Raw genomic sequence first — 21,503 nt, 5'->3', positions numbered from 1 at the left:
CGTCACCCATAGGTTTCTGAAGAGCTGAGTTGAAGCTTGGTCGGCGGTTCCTACCATCGCCATCTTAGCAGGGGCATGCGTGTCGTCTCGCCTGGAAAATACAAATATGGGCGAAGAGCTGAGAGGGGGGCTGTGATCGTCATGGTGGATGATTGACATCGAGCAAACTCTGAGCTAACCTGGAGCTAACAGGAGCAAACCAGCAACGGAGGTAAGCGGGCTAAAGCTAATTCACATTGTTTACAGACTTAAAACCATGGTTGTTCTCTTTTCTTCTTACTTGAAGCGGGTGATCAGGTACCTGTCAATCAAAAGGACACGCCCCTAAACACACTAAATTTTGAGATTAAATTACTTTTAAATGGGCGAGTAAGAAAAAAATTCACTCCCCCCACAGTTGTCATGAAGGTAAACCTGACCTATTAAACTGAAAATTGATTTTTGTACCAGGCTGTAAACATGTTTATTTCTGCTGTGAAGTTTGTCTTTTTAACATGGGAGTCTATGGAGATTTGTTTTGCATCCCCTAGTAAATGAAGGGGTAACTGCAGTTTTATGCACTTCCGCATAGGCTTCACTTTTAACCGCCGGAGGTTGCCGCTTGGTTTTATCCGTACTTTTATTTTGACAGAAAGCGTCACCCTTCCTTTGACTTCCGGTTCAGCTGATCAACTTGCCACCAGCAAGAGAGAGCTCCTTGCAAGCAGAAACACAAAGGGAGAGTGGAAGGACCTGCAGCAGCAATGGGAATCAAACTGTACTACACCACCGTTACCGCCTCGCGGACGGTAAGTCAGGCGGAACTAATTCAATAAGTTGATGTTTTGTCTGGGTGTTGAGCTCCGTGGGAGCCGCTGACACCGCTCCAGTCCGACAGACACACCCAGCAGCCTATCAGTAATAGCTTCCTCCTGACTAACTGTGCAGCGGGCCTCTGCAACTCTGTGCCTCGTTTTATCCTCGTTGCAACATCAGCATTACGAGCTTAGATGTTTTCTAAGTTTTATTACATTCGTGAAGCAGAGTGATGTTTTCCTCCTAGATATCATGCAAGGACCAGTGTGTTTGTCACCTGAGCATGTTAGCTGTCTTTATTTGTACAGGTTTATTTAGAATTAGATCAATGTTCCTTATTCTGGTCGGTCAGAGGAAAACCACAAGTGGCTTTGGTCCGCTGAATCCACGTACAGGACTGACTTTTACCACCTGAACCTGTTTTCTCCACAAACGTCATTAAAAAATGTTGCATATTCATGTGGCCACATTAAACTGAAACTATTCAGATTTTTCTGAAAATATACAGTCAGAATGTGCAAAGAAACAATAGTTTAGGATTGTTTTTTTTTTTATTCTTGAGCTGTAGAAGCATGGTAGTATCATTTCTAACACTAAAGTCATGTCCATGTTCATGCCTAGAAGGTTATATTATAAGCCAAATCGTGGAAAAGGTAAGCACATATGTCAGCTTTCATGGTCATTGTTGTATTTTCTTGTTAACAAACACGATGCAAGTAGATTTTTGAAATTCATAATGTAAGTTTGCAACTTAGTTTGTGTGGTATGTCAGAATTAAAAGAGTGAAGTTGTCAAGGCATGAAAAGCCACACAACTTGTGAAAAATGACACCAGGATTGATTGATTTTATTTAGCGGTCTGTGAAAATGGCATGGGCCAGACATCTGGTTTCTGTTATGCTTAAAGGAAAACACATAATGAACAAGCTTTGTGACTTGCATTATGTTTTTCTGCGACGGCAGAAAAAGCTTCAAACGTGAGCTTTCTGTCTCTAATCTGGCTCCTATCCACCAGATTATTGAATCTTTTCCACTCCAGTTTGTAAAAAAAAAAGGACTAAATATCATGTTTTTCAGAGCTGCTTTCACAACTTTTTGCAACACATTAGACCATTTCCCCTTTTTTATTTCCTGTAGTGTAGGGATATGAGAATGACCTTGCGTCAACAGAAAGCCAGCTTTATGTTTCCAGTTAGAGCCCTGCTAAGGTGTGGTCACATTTTCAAGCTCCTACCCCCCTCCCAGTGTACTCAGTCACCCAAACAGATAGCAGACTGTTCCCTTCACATGCTGATTAATCATCACCGGAGAGGCTGTGAACCTGCTGCAGCCTTGTCAGCCTCACCCTAAAACAAAAGAACTTAAATCAGCTATTGTTTCTTTCACTACACATTTCCTGTCAGAGTATTATATATCTCATAAACCAATATACTGTCTGCTTGTTTGGGTTGTGTATCATCTTTTTGTCGCTTGCAACGCTCCAAACAGCCTTAGAGTTGTGATTTTCTTTGCACCGCTCAGCTTTAGAAATCCAGTCAGTAAAAATAAGGCAGCAAGACGTGGGTTACGTTTAGCTATCCTGTCCTTATAGGATTTCTTTTTTAAAAAATGGTTAATTATTTCAAAGAAAATGGCAGGAAGTTGTATTAGAAGTAGTATTAGATGGTGCTTCTGTCAGGAGTTGCATCAACAGATGTGTTTTGGTTGCAGCAGTGCAAACGCAATGTAGCCTTTTCCCATTTCAGGCTGAATTCAGATGGGTTTTTTTTTTTCTTGGGCCTTAAATTTCTGACTAAAGCTCATGTTTTTGCAGGTGAAGTCCCAACAGGCAGAAGTGATCCGAATCCTGGACAGTAAAAGCATCCAGTATGAGCTCATCGACATCTCTGTGGGGGGGGAGCTTCGTGACGAAATGAGAAACAAAGCGGGGGACCCCACAGCGGTCCCTCCCCAGCTTTTCAATGAAGACCAGTACTGTGGGGTAAGGAAAACTCATGAACTTTCATGTCTTTTGCACTTTACTCAGGAGGTAAAGAATTCCTTAGGTTCTTATTTAACTGGGATGTTGTTAAGTGATATCTGATTTTAAGATGAAACTCTTATTTTGAAAATTTGTACAGATGCCAGGCAAACAAAACAAGTTGAGTTTCAAATCATGTATCTCTTTCTATCAAGTCTCAAACATTTAAAGAATACCTGATTTATAAATGATATAAATATACAGTACAGAAATCCTGCAAAAATGGTTTCCATTTGTTGTCTTTGAGGCTTAAAAGATTCTTGATGTCACGATTTAATTTCCATTCAAGGTGTTTCGATTCAAATACTATACGATTATCAGGAAGCATCTTTTTTCCATTTGAGGGTTTTTTTTTTTGTTTTTTTTTTTTATCCCTAAATGTGTTAGCAGTATTTGGGAATGATAAGCTCCTCTAACCTGAGAATGGAGCTGTTGTCACATGTTTGTAGTATTAATATTAAATTTTATTTTGGCATTAAACAACTTCCATATGGAGCACGTCTTGTCTGTTCTCATGACCATAAAAACCAAATTGTTTCCAAACACTAGCTTTTAAATTAGATGAGTAAATCTCATGTGCAGAAATGGTGTCTGGAAGGATAGCTTCCTGCCATCTCTGTTGTTTACTAGTTGTTGCTTTAGTCACAACAAATGGTAGACACATGGACAAACAGTAAACACATAGTTTATTGGTTTGTCCTGAAGGCAGTGCAATTTTTAGCTAGGGATTCACAGATACCGATATCGGTATGGGCTCAATACCAAGTGTGTGTACTCGTACTTGGTATTAATAAAAGTGTACCAATACCACACTAGTCAAGCCAGCGCATATGTGTTTGATGACATGCTTTGGACGGGTTACAAAAGAAATAAATGGCTTGAATGTTTAAATGTAACGTTTTTGTTACACTAAAACTAAAATGTGCCAAATCAGAATAAAACTTGTTGAAATAGTTAGATCTGTAATGTTATTATATTTGTATTGGTGAGGTAACTTCAGAAAGGATGGGTCATTTATTACAACCTAATGAAATCTTACACAGTTATAACAGCAGTAATAACCATAGTCACAATAATGTTCACATGAACAGATTTGGTATCGGCAGATATTCATATTTCAGATATCGGTATCGGATCGGAACTCCCAAAAAGTGGATCGGTGGATCCCTACTTTTAACTCTCTGGCACACTTTACAGCTCCACGTCGGTCATTTATTTATTATGAACAATAATAGTTTTTGAACATTTTTGAATTGTAATTGAATCAGCACTTGTTAGATTGCTATAAATTTATTAAATAGGGCATTGGCCCACCCCTAAGAGCTAAAAGACCAACAATGTCATCATCATAACGCAACAAAGAGCAGCCATCCAATAGGTTGGATTTCAGGAACTTTAACACCCTGTTGAAGCTTAAAGGAGATCCTTTCCTCTCTCCTGTTAAAAGTAACCAGTCGTGTTGGTGTGGCTGGTTAATTAAGATGCCAGCTTGGCATCTTCTTTGTGCTTGACCCAGAATCCATAGAAGAGATTACATACCTGGAAACACCTTGAAATCCTCTCAGGAGGACCTGGTAGTTTGGGAATACTTTGTTACTTGCTGCTACTGTATTCTTATGTTGGATAAATGGAAGAAAATGGATGAATGGTGCCAGTCACAGTGGTGTTCTCACCTTAAAGTGAGATAAAAATCACACTCCTAAAGCCAAACTAAGAAAACACTGTGTACAAACACAACATTCAGATGTGACCGGCCTTTCTGACTTGAAGTCATCTGTTGTGTTCATATTACCTGAAGAAGTCCAGCAGATAAAAGCAGATTTTTTATTCACAGCAGTTCTGAACAGCTGTTGGTGCATATTCAATAAATCATTGTTCCAAAGATGTGGAAATGTGGCAAGGTCAGTCTTTAGCTTTAGTTATCATAACTTCAGTTGTTAAAATGTTTGTTTGACGGTGTGTTCAGACCAAACGCGTTTTGAGCGTCAAAAACGCTCAAAACGCTGAACACTCGACGCTGGTCACTAAACTGCCACTTTTGTGTCCGACTCCCAAAACGCTCCCAACGCTCCTGCCGCGTCTGCTGCTTGTGTGTCTGGAGCGAGTGGCAAACGCGGCGGAAAAGAGAGGAGGGAGGCGGCGCTTTCCTTCCGGTCAGTCTGAATGACGGCGGATTCAGTAGAGATATGGCATGGTGTTATTTAATAAATAAAGCTAGAGGTCGTTGTCGTAGGGCAGTGATAGTCACTGTTAATGCAACAAGAGCCGCACTCAGCAGAGAGCCACCGCCCCCAAACAAAGCGTTGCTAGGCAACGTGTCATGCTACGTTGCCAAATCAGTAACATTCAGCTTTTTAGCAGGGAATGGTTACCCAAAATGTTGCATGGAGTAATGGCGTCTCAGCCCCATGTCTGGGTTCACCACAGAAATCCTCCAGGAGCTGCGAGCTGATCGCTCTGATTGGTTGACGCTCCGCGTCGAGCGGCCAAAGTTAAGCTTTGTCCATCTCTGGCTTTTGACGGAACGCGCGTCGAGCTTAAAAAACTTCTTAAATTTTTGACGCGTTCCACATGGAACGCCGACGCCCAAAACTCTCAAAATGCGACGCGAGAAAGCTCAACGCCTCCTTGCCGCGCCTCCCCATAGACTTTACATTGAAACCTGCCGCTCTTGACTCTCAAAACGTGTTTGGTCTGAACTCACCGCAAGGCTCTAAATGAGAGCAAGTTTTACACTAGATTCCACTTCAAAGCTGGGGTAGGTAATCTTGTTCAGAGACATTTTATTTTACTCTGGGTGAAGTGATTTTGTAATCATGAACAATAAGAAATATAGTTAGACCCCTCAGTTTACTGTAAATCTGTAATCTGTAAATCAAAATGTTCTGGCCGTATTGAAGGTGTTCATTTCTTATATTTTATAAGCTACTTCTCCTGGCTCCCCTCCTCCCCCTCCAGCAGCGCATACCTGATAGCCACACCCTGCATATAAACAGCATGTTAGGATGAAAATACAAAGTAGTAAAGAAGAAACTTATTTGCCTCCTCTCGCTAAACAGCCGAGAAAGAGAAAATCGTTGGTGGAAAAAGCTGCGAAGTAGAAAAACACTCAGAGCTGGATCCAAACGGTGATCCGGATCACCACCAAAATTAAATCAGTTCTTCCTTTTCACATCTCCAACAACTCCTGACAGTTTAATTAAAATCCGTCCATAACTTTTTGAATTATCTTGAACACAAACAGATAAACGGTGGTAAAAACATAACCTCCTCGGCGGAGGTAAGAAAAAAAACCTTGGATCACGCAAGGAGCAAAACCAGAGGGGGAGGAGCCAAGACAGGGTGCCACTTTCACATCTTGCTAGCTCCCCAACATTACCTACCCCAGCTTTAAGGTCTACAAATTGCAAATTAAGCATCAAGCCCATTTTACACAGTGTCAACATTATAAAACTGAATGTCCAGGATGTGGTTCAGTCTTCCTGCGGAGTTCTGAGCTACTTTTCTCTTTAACTGACTTCATCATATTTGGCCCAAAAACCTGTTGAAATAAACGCAACACCTGCCAGCGCCATCTCACTTGTATGCTTGGATTAATATTGTGTACCGCTACTTGAGCTTGTTCAGCTGCTGCCAGTCTGAAGTTGGAACCCAAACGGTGACGAAATGTTCTGGAAAGTTTGGTGACTTTCCATCTGCCTTTAGGAGCTTCCAGATTTCTCATATTTGTCATTTTCTCCTCCACAGAACTATGAAATGTTTTCAGAGGCGGTGGAAGCAGACACAGTGGAACAGTTTTTGAAGCTGGCGTGAGGATGAGGATGAGGATGAGGATGAGGATGATGTGAAATTCTCTCTCTGAAACCCCTCTCCTCCAACCACTTTCCCACCCACCCTGTGGCCTGTCGGAGGCCCTACTTCATCGAGTCTCTGCACCGCTGGCAGCGTCCACCCACTGTCAGTGCCATAATGAAGAATGCCAAATATCTTGAATCATAACTAAATGAGAAGACCCCCAACTGAACCATAAGTCTCTAAATCAGTCTCATCTGTTTTCTTTTTCGCATCCTTTATGCTTTCTTTCCTTACTTGTCAGACAGATTAGTATTATTTAGTGACCCCACTCCTCCAAGAATCAATGTGCTTGGTAAAAGTGCTGTAATTAGGTCGACTAAGCTGCGGCCACATGATTGCTGGAGATTAAACTAATCCGTTGGATGACAACATTCAGCCCAGAATCTGTCTGATCCTCTTCAGACCAAACACATTTTCATCAGTCAGTCTTAAACACTTCATTGTTGTGTACAACACTCAGACACAAATGCACATGGAGGTAGCAAGGACTGGAAAGAAAGAATCAAAGCAGCTAAAAGTCAACTTTGAATAACTTTGGTCCATAGGTGTAATCATGCAGTATATCGGTTGTGAAATGGGAAATTCCTGACCATTTTTCTTAAAACTCAAACATGTGGAATGAGTTATTTCTGAATGTTTAGCTGTAGTTGGTGAGCAGAGCTGTAGTAGATCACTAATGGCTGCTTGTGTTTTCTGGTTGTAACACGTTTGATTTGTAAACCAAATGATAAGATCTGGATCGCCTCTAACGGGCCAAACTTATTCTCAGCTTGCTGTTCTGCTTTAACAGTCAGAGGATGGACTTTTTGTGAAAGAGCTGCTACATTTTGACACCAAGGAGAGCACAACTAACTCATTTCTTCATTCCACATTTGGTGCCAATAGATGATCTCTAAAGCATTTATGCTAGTAGACATTTGTTGCTGTGTTGACTTTTACCTGTTATCGTCCATAATTTCCATATTTCCCTGTGCTGGGTTGTTGACAATACCTGCTGGTTGACAATGATGGAGCAAAAGATGCCAAAAGCGCAGAAGGAGCATTTCAAAGCAATTGTTAGGACCAAACAAAAGATTAGCTGCGTAGCATCTGACTTGTTTAGATTGACCTGAGCCATTATCAGCCTCAGAGAACACCCAGCACACGGGACAGATGAAGGATTCCTTTATGTTTGCATTTGATTTAAATAAAACCATCATGTATTATGTCTTAAGCTTGACCCCCCCCCCCCCCCCCCCCCCCCAACCACCACACAACATCTGTTGACCTTGTTGGGATGTGGGAGCCCGTGATTATCACAAACACTGTTTGTGCACTGTTTTTGTAAGTCAATGGTTGTAGACGTTTGCCTGTTATTGATGTATATTCACTATGAATCATTGTTTAGACATTCCATTCTGAGCTCCTGCTTTGATTTTTGGACCAATTACCCTTGGCCAAATTAAAAAAAAAAAAAAAAAAAGAGAAAGAAAATGGAAATAAAATGTTGTTGTCTTCCAAGAAGATTGTGAAAAATGACTTATGGTTTTAGCAAATAAAGAGTTGAATCCATCTGTGTGGATATTTTAATAGTGCCACGGGAGCCTCAAGGGGAGGAGTTTAAATATCTTGGGGTCTTGTTCACGAGTGAGGGAAGGATGGAGTGTGAGATCGACAGACGGATCGGTGCGGCATCTGCAGTCATGTGAACTCTGCGCCGGTCTGTCGTGGTGAAGGAGCTGAGTCAGAAGGCGAAGCTCTCCATTTTCCAGTGGATCTATTCTATTCTACAGTCATTTAGCAGACGCTTTTAGCCAAAGTGACTTACATATGAGTGAGAACAACACAAGCACAAAATTAAACATGAGAGGACATCGTAGGAAGATGCTAGTGGACTATCCACTTCGATGCAGATCCTTGCATGAAGTGCTACAGGCTTTTTTTTTTTTTTTTTTTTTTTTTTTGTTTACCGTATAATGTCACCTATGTTACAATACATTCATTCATTCATTTTCTAAACCGCTTAATCCAATTCAGGGTCGCGGGGAAGCTGGAGCCTATCCCAGCCGGCTTTGGGCGACAGGCAGGGTACACCCTGGACAGCTCGCCAATCCATCGCAGCTACAATACAAAGAATTAATATAAAGTTTGTTGCAAAGGATCTACATTCCTACCCTCACCTATGGTCATGAGCTGTGGGTTGTGACCGAAAGAACGAGATCTCGTATACAGGCGGCTGAAATGGGTTTCCTCCGCAGGGTGGCCGGGCTCTCCCTTAGAGATGGGATGAGGAGCTCGGTCGTCCGGGAGGGGCTCAGAGTAGAGCCGCTGCTCCTTCGCATCGAGAGGAACCAGTTGAGGTGGCTCAGGCATCTGATCAGGATGCCTCCTGGACCTCCCTGGTGAGGTGTTCCAGGCACGTCCCTCTGGGAGGAGACCCCGGGGAAGACCCAGGACACACTGGAGGGATTATATCTCTCGGCTGGCCTGGGAACGCCTCGGGTTCTCCCCCGCAGAGTTGGCAAATGTGGCTGGAGAGAGGGAAGTCTGGCCTTCCCTGCTTCGGCTGCTGCCCCCGCGACCCGACCTCTGATAAGCGGCAGAAGATGGATGGGTAGGAGCTTAATTCATTTACGGTCATTTTGTAGTAAAATGCTCATCCAAATGGAGAATCTTTCAGTTGTCCGTGAGAGCATCTTCTCATCTACAAGAGGGCTATTTGAAAGTGCAAGTGTAGGGGAGATATATGGGTCACACCTGCTTGATAGATTATGACCAACCATGCTAAGTTTAAAATGTCTATTATTCAGACTGATGTGTGGTTTAGCAGATGCTTTTGTCAGACAACAATATTACAGAAGATGACTGCTGGGAAGCTAAGAATACAAAATGGAAGGGAATCTGCTCCATATACCTGACTCCTTATCTCTGTATTGCAGACAGGCCATTTGTATTTGAGCAAGTGCTTTAAAGTTCAGTGGAATTGGTGACCACTAGTCCAGTTGCTCTGCTATGACTTGGTTTTAACTTTCTGAACACAATGCTCGGTCATTTTACTAGGTACATCTGATCAATCTCTTGTAACAAAAGTAGCCTTTCAGCCAATCATAAGAGAGCAACTTGAAGCGCTGCCATGTATACATTTTGTCCTGTAGACAAAGCAACCTAGCAGAGGTTTGAGCTAAGCATCAGAAAGAGGAAGAAAAGGGTCTTAAATGACTTTGAATGTGCCAATGTAGGTCTAAGTATTTCAGAAACTGCTGCCATTTTCACACAAAACCATCTCTGGGCTTTCCAGAGAAAAAAATATCCAGTAGTTGGTCGGACCAAAATGTCCTGTTAATGTCATAGAAGAGCAGGCAGATTGGTTGGATATGATAGAAAGGAAACAATAACTTCAATAAGCACTGCTTCCAACCAAGGTATGCAGAATAGCATCTATAAACACACATGTCCAACCTTGAAGCAGATGGTCTCCAGCAGCAGAAGACCACACCAGGTTCCCTCCTGTCAGCTAGGAACCGGAAACTGAGGCTACAATTCACAGAGACTCACCAGAACTGGACAATGGAAGATGGAAAACTTTTGAGTCTCCATTTCAGCTCCACATTGACATGGTAGCATCAGAATTTGGTGGAAACATTATGAAAGCTTTCATTCATCTTGCTTATATCAATAGTCCAGGCTGCTGGTGCTGTGGGGGATATTTTTGTGGCACACTTTGGGCTTCGAGGCTCAGACTGCAGGGTCACTTCAGCCTGCTGTCTGAACGTAGCCTAGTTGAAAATGGTTTAGACACCACAGCCTACTTGAATATTATTACTAACTTTTTCCATCGCTTTATGACTACAGTGGCAACTCTCAGCATAATAATGCACCATGTCACACCCCGAGAGGTGTTCTGCTTATAAAGTAACTCTAATCTCAACAGGTGTCACGATTTTGAATGTTTTTGGTCTAATTTCAGATTTATGATCTGGTTTAAGTTGTTTTTTTTATATTTTTTATAAGGGTGTCCAACCATCTACCATTCGGATGTGGGAGACTCAAGCCTTTCTTTGTGGAGTTTGCATGTTCTCCCCTTGTATTGGTGGGTTCTCTCCGACTTCCTCCCATTGTCCAAAGACATACATGTTAGGGTAATTGGTTAATTTAATTGTCCTTAGGAGTCAGTGTGAGTGTGAATGGCTGCCCTGTGATGAACTGGCAACCTGTTCAGGGTGTACCTGCCTCTCATCCAATGATTGCTAGGATAATCTCCAGCTCCCCATGACCCCTTAATTGGACTTAATTGGAAAATGAATGAAAAAAAAAAAAGAAAGAAACATCTATTAAAAACGAGAAAGCCATTTACGTCTTTATTTATGATAAAAACATGAAAATTTGAATGAGAACGGTTTTGGTTTTATATTCAAAGCTTTTCAGGACAGTAATGTGTGGCTATCTTTCTCATTAGAGGGCGGTGTTAGTAAATCATACGCTAGCGCCTCATTAAATAACAAAAACCAACGAAGAAGAAAAATGGAGTCGTCAAGGAAACCAGAAGAAGCAGGAAGTTCTTGTCTTATTTTCAAAATAAATTTGTCATCGCGACATGGTTACTAAAAAACCATGTAACTTTAAAAACAAGAAATAAAAGAAAGATTGTTGTTGGAATGGGATGTTTTGTCTGAGTTTTACACTCAGTCTGCTATAATGTGAATAAACTGTCTACAATGTTTTATTCTCCTCCACTAGGTACCTTTCTGACAGCACTACACTTTTGGTGCTTGAATAAACGTTTTCGTAAATAAAAAAATCCACCCCTCCACTTTCTTCTTCTCAGTCCAATCAAGGGCCGCGGGGGAAGCTGGAGCTCATCCACGAAACCAGAGGCGCCACATGGGGGGGGGGGGGGGGGGGGGGGGTTAGGAAGACTCTAAGGGCCCCACGATTTGATAGGGGCCCAAAAAGATATACAAACTATAAAGAAAAATCATTAAATTTAAAAAAATAAATACTTTTTTCAAAAGTTGTAATAGAATATACCAGTAATATGAACTGATAAACCTTTTATATTAAAATAACCTAGTTAGATGTTTGCACTTCGATTTAACCCTTTATAGGGCTTTCAATGAAATACCTTCAAATGAACCTTCTGATATCAACCAAGACCACTATTCTGTTGTTACATTAACAAAACAAACAAACAAAAAAAATGCAACAACAAAAGTTTAAAGCTGAATATGAAAGGAAACATAGGCACTTGCCCCATAAAGGGTTAAACACAGCCCTATTTCTTTATTATTCCCCTGAAAAGCCTTTTTCATGTTGAAGCAATTGAAGCAAAAACAAAATCTAAAATTTGCGATCAAGTGGTGGGGTCTATGCCACTGTCTTTCATCGGGCCCAAAATTCCTGGTGGCGCCGCTGCTTGCAACTAAGCTAGCGCCGCTGCTAGCTGCTAAGCTAAGCTAACTGACAGCTGGCTTTTACACAAGAACAAAACAAAACATTTGCTTCATCTAATTATATACATTTAATAGAGGATATTAAAAACCAAGGCTCTCGTCTTCATTTAAACAATTGTCTCGTTAATATTTGCCCCTTCCATTTTTATTTTCAGCTGCTATATTTAGCTTTTTAGGTTTTTAAAGACAGCAGCTGAATTTCCGGCTCAAAGAATTTAGTTAGAAACAAAATACTGTTAAATATTCAGTGTTTTAAACCAGTTTTTCATGTTTTTTTTTATTTTATTTTTTTTAAAGTTTGTGACTCCAATAAATGTATCTTTATTGAAAGGTTTTGGTTTTACAGTACATGTTGGCATAGTAGACTTGTTTATTATGATTGAAGATACTTTTAAAAGTAGTCAGAAATTATAGGCCAGTGACAGTTCACACCCCCGGCAGGCAGCCAGTCCATGGCAATTAATCAAAAATGTATTGGATTTAAAAAAAAAAAAAAAATCAGAAGATTTCAACTTAATGTTGAATAAAACACAAATAATAACATTTATATCACTATAAACAAATTGATGACCCGACTGTAGTGCTTGACCCACAGATGGATCTTTTAATTTGAAAATATTGCAGGAAGCTGTCTTCTCGTCAAATCTTCTGGCTCAAAGCAGGAAGCTGAATTTTTGACTGACAACAGCTGAGGTAGTATGAGTTATTTTTTTGTTTTAATTTCTAATAATCACGTGAAATCATCAGACTGACTGAGCTGATATTTGTGTTCATCTCCTGCTTATCTGAATGATCGTTGCGCATGCGCGACAGTTCTGATACGGAATCTTTACTGTTAGCTACTAAGCTAAGCTAACTGACAGCTGGCTTTTACACAAGAACAAACCAAAACATTAAACCTTTGCTTCATCTAATTATATACGTTTAATAGAGGATATTAAAAACCAAGGCTCTCATTTTCATTTAAACAATTGTCTCGTTAATATTTGCCCCTTCAATTTTATTTTCAGCTGCTATATTTAGCTGTTTAGGTTTTTAAAGACAGCAGCTGAATTTCCGGCTCAAAGAATTTAGTTAGAAACAAAATACTGTTCAATATTCAGTGTTTTAAACCAGTTTTCCATGTTTTTTTTTTTTTTTTTTAAGTTTGTGATTCCAATAAATGTATCTTTATTGAAAGGTTTTGGTTTTGCAGTACATGTTGGCATAGTAGACTTGTTTATTATGATTGAAGATACTTTTAAAAGTAGTCAGAAATTATAGGAAATGATAAGTCTGTGTAAATAAATAGTGTTTATTTCATTTTATGTTATTGCAGACTTTGCTAACTACTATTAATCTGTGCAAAACTGTTGTGTTTCTTCAGAATAATACCAAATAATGTGTGTGAAACCAGTCAGTTTTAACTACTCGGGCAGATAGGTTTATTACTTGCTACTTGTAATACTTTACTGGAACCAGACTTAGCCTTTTAAATTTTTTCTAAAGCTGCTTTGTGCTTAATTTCTTGATTTCTGGGATAATCTATAGCACAGGTGACAAACTTCAGTCCTGGAGGCTGGTATCTGGCAGGTTTTTGTTGTTTCCCTCTACCAACGCAGCATATTCGAATCAAATACATCCAGCTGCTTCTTGTCAACCTATTTTTAAGTTTTGGTCAGGTGTGTTGGAACATGGAGACAACAAAACCCGCCGGATACTGGCCCTCGAGGACTGGAGTTTGACACCCCTATAGGTTTCTGCCAGCCTTGTGACTTACCACATAAAGGTCTTCTCACATAGATCATAACTTCTTCCAGTATTATTTGGCATTGTAACTCATCCTTGTTTGGAAAACTAATCCTTTATTTTTCATATACATAACTGTGAAACCCTCACTTGTCAACGAATGGTGATACTGGTGTACACAGGCGCCATATGGGGAGAAAAAGTTAGGAAGATTCTAAGGGCCCCACGGCCTAATAGGGGCCCAAAAAGATGTATAAAATATATAAGAAAATCATTAAACCTTCATTAAAAATAATAAATACTGATTTCAAAGGCTGTCATAAAATATAGCTGTAATATAAACTGATAAACCTTTATATTAAAATTACCTAGTTACATGAATGCACTGTGATTTAACCCTTCATAGGGTACTCAATCAAATACCTTAAATTAGAAATTTTAATCTAAAATTGTCCTTCTGGTATGAACCAAGACCTCCATTCTGTTGTTACATTAACAAAAAAAAAAATAGTTTCATGCTGAATATCAAGGGAAACAAAGGGATTAAAAATAGTCACTTGCCCTATAAAGGGTTAAACACAGCCCTTAGATCTTTATTATACCCATGAAAAGCTATTTTTTTTTTATCAGCTTAAAGCAAAAACAAAAATCTAAAATTTGCGATCAAGTGGTGGAGTCTATGGCGTTGTCTTTCATAAAGCTCAAAGTTCCCGGCGGCGCCCCTGGTGGTCTAATCTGGTAATTTATATGCTACTTTGCCTTTCTGGAACACTTTTCGTGTCGTATGTTGCTGCCACCCAGTTCTTGATGTGTTTATATTTTCTAAAAGCAATGCTACATCTACAGGTAAACTTGTTTGTTTAATAGGGCTGTGACAATATGCTTTTGCCCCAATTCGATTCTGGTCTTTTGGGTGCCGTTTCGATTTAAATTGCGATTCTCACAATTCTTCGATATAGCTTATTTTTGTAGATTAAAACCAAAATAAATGTCATTCATTAATTCATTTTCTGAACCGCTTAATCCAATTCAGGGTCACGGGGAAGCTGGAGCCTATCCCAGCTGGCTTTGGGCGACAGGCAGGGTACACCCTGGACAGCTCGCCAGTCCATCGCAGGGCAAAAATAAATGTATAAAAATTTTTTTTTGTATGTCATTTTTCTTGATTTTTAATTAGGATAAAACAACACAGTAACCAGACCATCGCTCTGCTGCTATAATTCCCAAGAAGAAAAGTAAAAAGATCAATAAAAATGACAAAAATTGTATCATGGATTATTTTTATTTTTTGGGAAAAAAAACTATTTTTTAAACACAAAATCGATTTTAAAATTGTCAAGCAAAAACAGAAAATCCAGATTTTTGATTTTTCGATTCGATTTTCCCACCCCTACTGTTTAATCCATATTTTTGTGTTCAGTTACCGTCACATTTCTTTGTAAGATGAATGCCATTTGAAGCAATGCAATACGTTTCTTTTGCCATGGTGACTCTTGAAGGGACCATGTCAGGGATCAGGTTTAGACCCAGAGTTGATTAAATCTCTTTTTCAAGCTCTGTCAAACCTTCTACTTTTCTGTTTCTTTCTCAAAAAGGAAGCTGCATTTAAAGATGAGTGTCCCAGACTACATGCAATGTGCTGAGGACCACCAGACGGTGCTGGTGGTGGTCCAGCCTGTCGGCATCGTGCCTGAGGACCAGTTCTTCAAGATCTACAAGCGCATCGCCAGCGTGAGCCAGGTGAGCATCCGGGATTCTCAGCGCCTCCTCTACATCCGCTACCGCCACCACTACCTGCCTGAGAACAACGAGTGGGGCGACTTCCAGACGCACCGCAAAGTGGTGGGTCTCATCGCCATCACCACCTGCAGCTCTGCCAAGGAGTGGCCGCAGACCGCGGAGCGCTTCCACGGCCAGAAGGAGGTGTACAGCTCCACGCTGTACGACTCGCGGCTGCTGGTGTTCGGGCTCCAGGGTGAGATTGCCGAGCAGCAGCGCACAGATGTGGCTTTCTACCCCGGCTTTGAGGAGTGCTCCGATGTGGAGAGGAGAGTGGAGGACTTTGTGGAGTCCATATTTATTGTTCTGGAGTCCAAACGGCTGGATCGAGCCACGGACAAGTCCGGCGACAAAATCCCTCTGCTTTGTGTGCCATTTGAGAAGAAAGACTTTGTGGGTTTGGACACAGACAGCAGGTGAGTTATTCTCCACTTCTTTACCCCCTCTTCTTTTGTTTTTTAAAGAAATATTGAGCCATTAAAAGCTGCATTTTCTGCCATGTGATGTTCCTCGGTTTGTCATGTCGGCTTCATCTTCTCTTAAAGTTCTTACAAAAATCTGTCTTTTGATTTTTGCTTTGTTCATTGTTTTTGTTTTATTGCCTTGTTTTATTTGTCTTTCTTCTTTTTTTTTTTCTTTCATACTGTCCTGTGAGTTTATTGTTGGGTGTGAAAAGGTGAGACGTTAGACTCGTACGTTAGCTTCCCCGTCCCAATCCCATCAGCCCTCGCTCTGCCCCAAACAACTCCGTGCTGTCGTTCATTTGTTCATGACTCCAAACCAAAATCATCACTCCTCCTCCACAGCTTTTCAGTTCACACTAAATGTAATTCCTCAAAACTAATTTAGGAACAATCTCTCAACAGTATCACAGTTTACCATGTTGACATAAAGCCAGAATAACCTACAGAGTATTCCGGACTCAACATGTGTTTTTTTTTCTCTGAAATTCATATGAGAACATTTATGACAAGTCATACTAGTCATTCAGGAGTTAATGTGGGTTTATATTAGTGTCTTTAAGCAAGACTAGAGTTTCTCTACACTCCTTATAAATAAAACGAACACTTGCACGTAGGTCTGGGCGATTAATAACGTTTTTAATCTCAGTTACGATCTGGGTTTTCAATGATGATAAAAATAAAAGGGTGTGATTATTTTTCTCTCTGCAGTTTCCTCTCCTGCTGTCTTCAGCTGCTAATCGAGCGTCTCTGGCATTGCAGCGCTGTGCTGTAAACTCCTCCCACAGCCGCTTTGCTTTCATTCAGGCACTGTTGCCAACTTGGAGACTTTCTCGCTAAATCTGGAGACTTTTTTTGTTAAAAGCGACAAATCTAGCAGCTTTTACTGGCGTTATTAGAGACTTTTCTGGTGTTTTGGCGACTGACTTGAAGACACATATTGTTCTGCAGTTACTATAAGGAAGGAGCAGCGGGAGCCTCTCCCGTCCTAAAGCACTCCCAGGCGGCCAGTCTCAGTCGGCTCCGGCTGCAGGTCAATGTAGAATAACTGCAGTAGGTTGTGGAAGTTCACCTAAAGTTCATAAAGTGGAAGTTTATACCATTGTCAGTGACAACTGACAATTTGTTCGTATCGTCAATTCGAGTTTGGCGAGTTAAATCACTTAAACATCCCTCCATCACGGGGTGTTACCGTAGCAACGTGTTAATCTTTTAACAGTTGAATGAGAGAAACACATTGTAGCCTGACAGCGGTTGTTCTGCATAAAAACTACATCAAGGCCAATATAAAATAGTTTGTATAATTAAGTATATTTAGCAAATGTTGTAAAAAAGAAATACAAATTTGTTATGAAGTGCTGTGTGGGACCATAGTACAAGCGGATTAAACAACTCGGAACCGTGCATTAAACGGTTATAATGCACGACGTGGCCACAACGTGCAGCGTTGTTTAATCCTTACTTATATTTATCTATTCAGTTTACATCAGTATTTGCACTTTGTCAAAACAAAGCTTCATGTTTGTTTGTTTTCTAAAATTTGTGGAATCTGTCATGAGCTGGATGCTGAGGTGTGGACCCAAATGCAGAGTAGCCAGTCCAGGGGGGCAGAGTCAAGCTGATTTTATTAATCCACAGGAATACAGAACACAGGACACAGGGTTCTAGTCGATGCACAGGGACTAAATCCAACACAATGAACCCGCAAAACACAACAGAACTTTCCCTTTCTGAGGGCTAGAAATACTGACAGATCTTAACAAGACACATGTGTAAAGAATGAACTAACAAGACCAGGTAAAACTAACTAACAAGAACAAAGGCTACACGGGAAACAGGGAAAAACTACAAAATAAAACAGGAACCTGAAACAAGGAGACATCCCATCATATCAGAATCCTAAAGACATTGTTTAAAAGCCGCGGTTTAATGTTAAATAGATTCATGTTGTTAAAGATAATGGTTAATCGTGTTAAATAATCAAGATCTCAATTTCAGTCAAAATATTCGTAATTATCATTTTTGCCATAATCGAGCAGCCCTACTTGCACTTCCCTTCTTAGATCTTGTTGAATGAAATATTCAAGTTAAAAATCTTTCATCACATCTCAACACAGGATGTTTATGGCAAAAAAAGATCACAGTCCAGAACCCATGGAGGTCTGGATTTAGAATAGCTCTCAAAAGTGGAAAGATCAGTCAGGACAACCCAAATTCTGCACAAATTCCTCAAGATAATTCCAAATGTGTAGGTGCAATGTCCCTGCAATGTCTCTTCCTAGGCCTGGATCAGGGTCTTGTCAGCGCCTGGACAGTCTGTGGTGGAACGTGGTGGTGGTGAATAGAATGAGATCTTATGTCCCAGAAGTGCTGGATTGGTTTTGCTGGCCGGCCAGTCCATTTCACGTCGTATGGTGCAGGAACTGCTGAGGAACTCGAGCCACATGAGGCAGAATGTAGTCATGCCGTTGAAGGAACCCAGGTTCCACTGCAGCAGCATGGCCTGACGTCTGGTTAGCAGATGGAGATCGGTACGATCCTCCCCGGATATGCCTCCCCAGCAGAACGTTTCCCACAGCTTCTCCAGACACTCTGCCGCCTGGGTTCAATGTAAACCTGCTCTAAAACATGAAGAGAACAGGCCACCAATGCTTCTTTATTGTTCGCAAAGCTTGGAATCAGAAGTGATTGGTTTATTCGCATTTTAAACCTGAACTGATTGATCCCTCTGTCATGTAAACGTTCCTTCCTCTCTAAGTTAATTCCCATCGTTCTGCACATGCTTGTTTCCTTGTCCCGTCCCGATGACTCGCGTTGTTTTGCCTCTCATCTTTGGTAGTCTGTCATGCTTCTCCTTCCCAGCTGCTGGAAACAGTGAAGTAGTATGATCGTATCGAGCTGGTGCTTCAAAATTATAATCAAAATAGCAGCAAAACTGGTTTTTATGATGTAGTTTTCTAAGTTAGGACCAAAAAGCAAAGGAAGCAGGAGGAAAACTTTGTTTATTTCTGGTATACCTCAATACGTCATGTGCACCCTCTGTCCAATCAGAACCCTTCCCAACCCGCCGATCTAAAGCGGAGTTAAGTAAGGACGTGTTTTCATGTAAACCTGTGTTCAGATTTATTATTTCCACGTAAACTCGTGGGAGAATACTGTTAATTCAGAATTATTTAGTAGGGCTGCAACGATTTGTCGACGTTGTTGACAAAAATCCACAATAAAAGTAGTCGACTATAAACTAAAAACAGAGTGAATCTCCATAGACTCCCATGTTAAAAAGACCAACTTCACAGCAGAAATAAACATGTTTACAGCCTGGTACAAAAATCTATTTTTGGTTTAATAGGTCAGGTTTACCTTCATGACAACTGTGGGGGGAGTGAAATTTTTTCTAACTCGGCCATTTTAAAGTAATTTAACCTCAAAGTTCGGCATATTTAGGGGCGTGTCCTTTTGATTGACAGGCACCCGATCTTCCGCTTCAAGTAAGAAGAACGTAGAACAACTGCGGTTTTTAGCCTGTTAACAATGTGCTTAGCTTTAGCCAGCTTACCTCCGTTAGATGGTTAGCTCCTGTTGTCTCCAGGTTAGCTCAGTTAGCTCTTAGCTACAAATAGCTTGGAGTTTGCTAGATGTCAGTCATCCACCGTGACACTCACAGCCCCCCTCTCAGCTCCACCTCTTTGCCCATATTTGTATTTTCCGGGTGAGATGACACGCATGTCTCTGCCAAGATGGCGATGGTAGGAACCGCCCACCGAGCTTCAATTCAGCTCTTCAGAAACCTACGGGTGACGTCCCGGAGGCTACGGCCATCTCTTTATATACAGTCTATGTGAAGTACACGTCTGTCTTGTGTTTATTATCATAATTTTACACATAATTAAAGCAACGTCATGCTAAATTAAAAAAAAACACAAAAAAATGATCCAATGAGTCGACTAATCGTTTCAGTAGTCAGTGACTAGTCGACTATTAAAATAGTCATTAGTTGCAGTCCTATTATTTAATCCTGAAATATTAATTCCAATTTAAAAAACATCATGTAAGCATACCTAATGAAACAAATTACAAACAGAACATACTGATCGACATACAAATCAGACTAAGGAAATGTTAAATAAAGATGTACAAAAACAAATGTAAAAAAAAAAAAGTGCAAATAGAATAAAATAGTAAAATAAAAAGCAACTGAATAAAGTCAGTAAGTAAAGCTTGTTGACAATCCAGGCTTTTCTCTGTCTGTTAAACAGGAATTATTGAGCAGTGTAAGGACAGGAAGGATTTTCTGTATCTGTATCGGAGCAGACCGGGCTCATCATGTTAGAGAGATGGAAAGTGTGTTCAGAGACCTCTCCACCACAGAGTCCAAATGGTCTGTTCCGTCTGTTGGTGTTGCTGGCTCAGACGCCAGCAAAGAAAGTCCAACTGGAGATGACCGGCTTCTTGTACGGCACATCTGTTTTGGACTTCCAGTCCAGTGCACTACAACGCCACAAAGGGATAGACACCAATTAGTAAACGGTAGTAATAAAGGTAGCAGTTTTATGTCATACTAACATTTAACCACAATTCAATGCATGGGAACTTTTGAACTTTTTAATATTTTACAGCAGATAATGAAATATAACAACAATAAATCAATGTAAAATGGAAACTCATGTTGTGTCACTGCTTTGACTCAGACTGACTAATCCACATAGATATTTTTCTTAGTGCCCCTTCACTACTACTTGTGTGATCTTTGGTGTAAACTCAAGAAGATTTATCAGTATTTTCTAATAAAACACTGATAAATTGAAAGAAAGGATGTCTGGTAATCGTGATGAAGCACACACACTAAAAATAAAAGACAGCCTCGTTCACTGCATATAAGATTATTTTCAGGGAAATTCTTAAGAAATTTACTCAGAAATGACTTTTTTGATATTATATTTCAGCCCAAGTTGGATTATTTCCTTTTATTCTGATGAAAAATGTTAGATTTTAATATTTATATCCAACATTAATGCTGGAAACCTGCTAAAGACTGTAAGGATTCACTGAAGGAGGAGTTGATAGTTTGGACTCTGCTGCTGAGCTTGATCCCGACTTCAGAGAAAGTTTGAGGGAACCAAATAGCAGCCTCATGAAGGAGCTCGGATCTTATTTATTTATTTATCAGATCATGCATTGCTTTTCAGCTTGGCACAACACCGCAAAACATACAAAAAGAGGAACTTTGTGTTAGTTTCTGTAGGGAATTTTTAGGTGTTTGTAACTTCTTCATTGAGTTCCCTTCTAGATTTTTGTCCATGAGTTCGTTTCACCTCCTGACCCTCTTTAGTGTTTTCCCTCGACCTTCCTGGACTTTTTAGGGCTCAAATGTCTTGCACAATTTTTAAAATATTCCCTCAGAGCAGTTTAATTTATTTACTTTGTATCCTGATGCTGC

At 40.4% G+C, this 21,503-nt stretch overlaps 2 protein-coding genes across 2 annotated transcripts in view; both read left to right on the top strand.

The window, feature by feature from the left end:
- The first annotated feature begins 669 nt into the window (after nucleotides 1–669).
- Nucleotides 670–8,103, top strand: sh3bgrl3 (SH3 domain binding glutamate-rich protein like 3). Its single transcript, XM_079258617.1, has 3 exons — nucleotides 670–788; nucleotides 2,608–2,775; nucleotides 6,562–8,103. Exons 1-3 carry the CDS (start codon nucleotides 744–746, stop codon nucleotides 6,625–6,627), a joined length of 279 nt encoding a protein of 92 aa, XP_079114743.1. The 5' UTR covers nucleotides 670–743; the 3' UTR covers nucleotides 6,628–8,103.
- Nucleotides 8,104–12,714: 4,611 nt separating this feature from the next.
- The window catches only part of trappc9 (trafficking protein particle complex subunit 9), a 292,239-nt gene continuing 283,450 nt past the window's right edge, over nucleotides 12,715–21,503 (top strand). The window contains exons 1-3 of the mRNA XM_079258776.1: nucleotides 12,715–12,791; nucleotides 15,422–16,021; nucleotides 18,349–18,380. Of these exons, the coding sequence (XP_079114902.1) occupies nucleotides 15,438–16,021; nucleotides 18,349–18,380 (616 nt within the window). The 5' untranslated portion in view covers nucleotides 12,715–12,791; nucleotides 15,422–15,437. The remainder of the gene's footprint in view (nucleotides 12,792–15,421; nucleotides 16,022–18,348; nucleotides 18,381–21,503) is intronic.

The sequence above is a fragment of the Telmatherina bonti genome, assembly GCF_933228915.1.
Source record: "Telmatherina bonti genome assembly, chromosome: 19".
NCBI classification, from domain to species: Eukaryota; Metazoa; Chordata; class Actinopteri; order Atheriniformes; family Telmatherinidae; genus Telmatherina; species Telmatherina bonti.
Note: the sequence above shows the minus strand (reverse complement) of the source record. Positions and strands in the feature narration are given on the sequence as shown.

Bases quoted from the DNA above. Each gene is read 5' to 3' on its own strand.
- sh3bgrl3 (XM_079258617.1), top strand. From the start codon at position 744: ATGGGAATCAAACTGTACTACACCACCGTTACCGCCTCGCGGACG. The intron at 789-2,607 runs GTAAGTCAGGCG...ATGTTTTTGCAG, and splicing joins CCGTTACCGCCTCGCGGACG to GTGAAGTCCCAACAGGCAGA. The intron at 2,776-6,561 runs GTAAGGAAAACT...TCTCCTCCACAG, and splicing joins ATGAAGACCAGTACTGTGGG to AACTATGAAATGTTTTCAGA.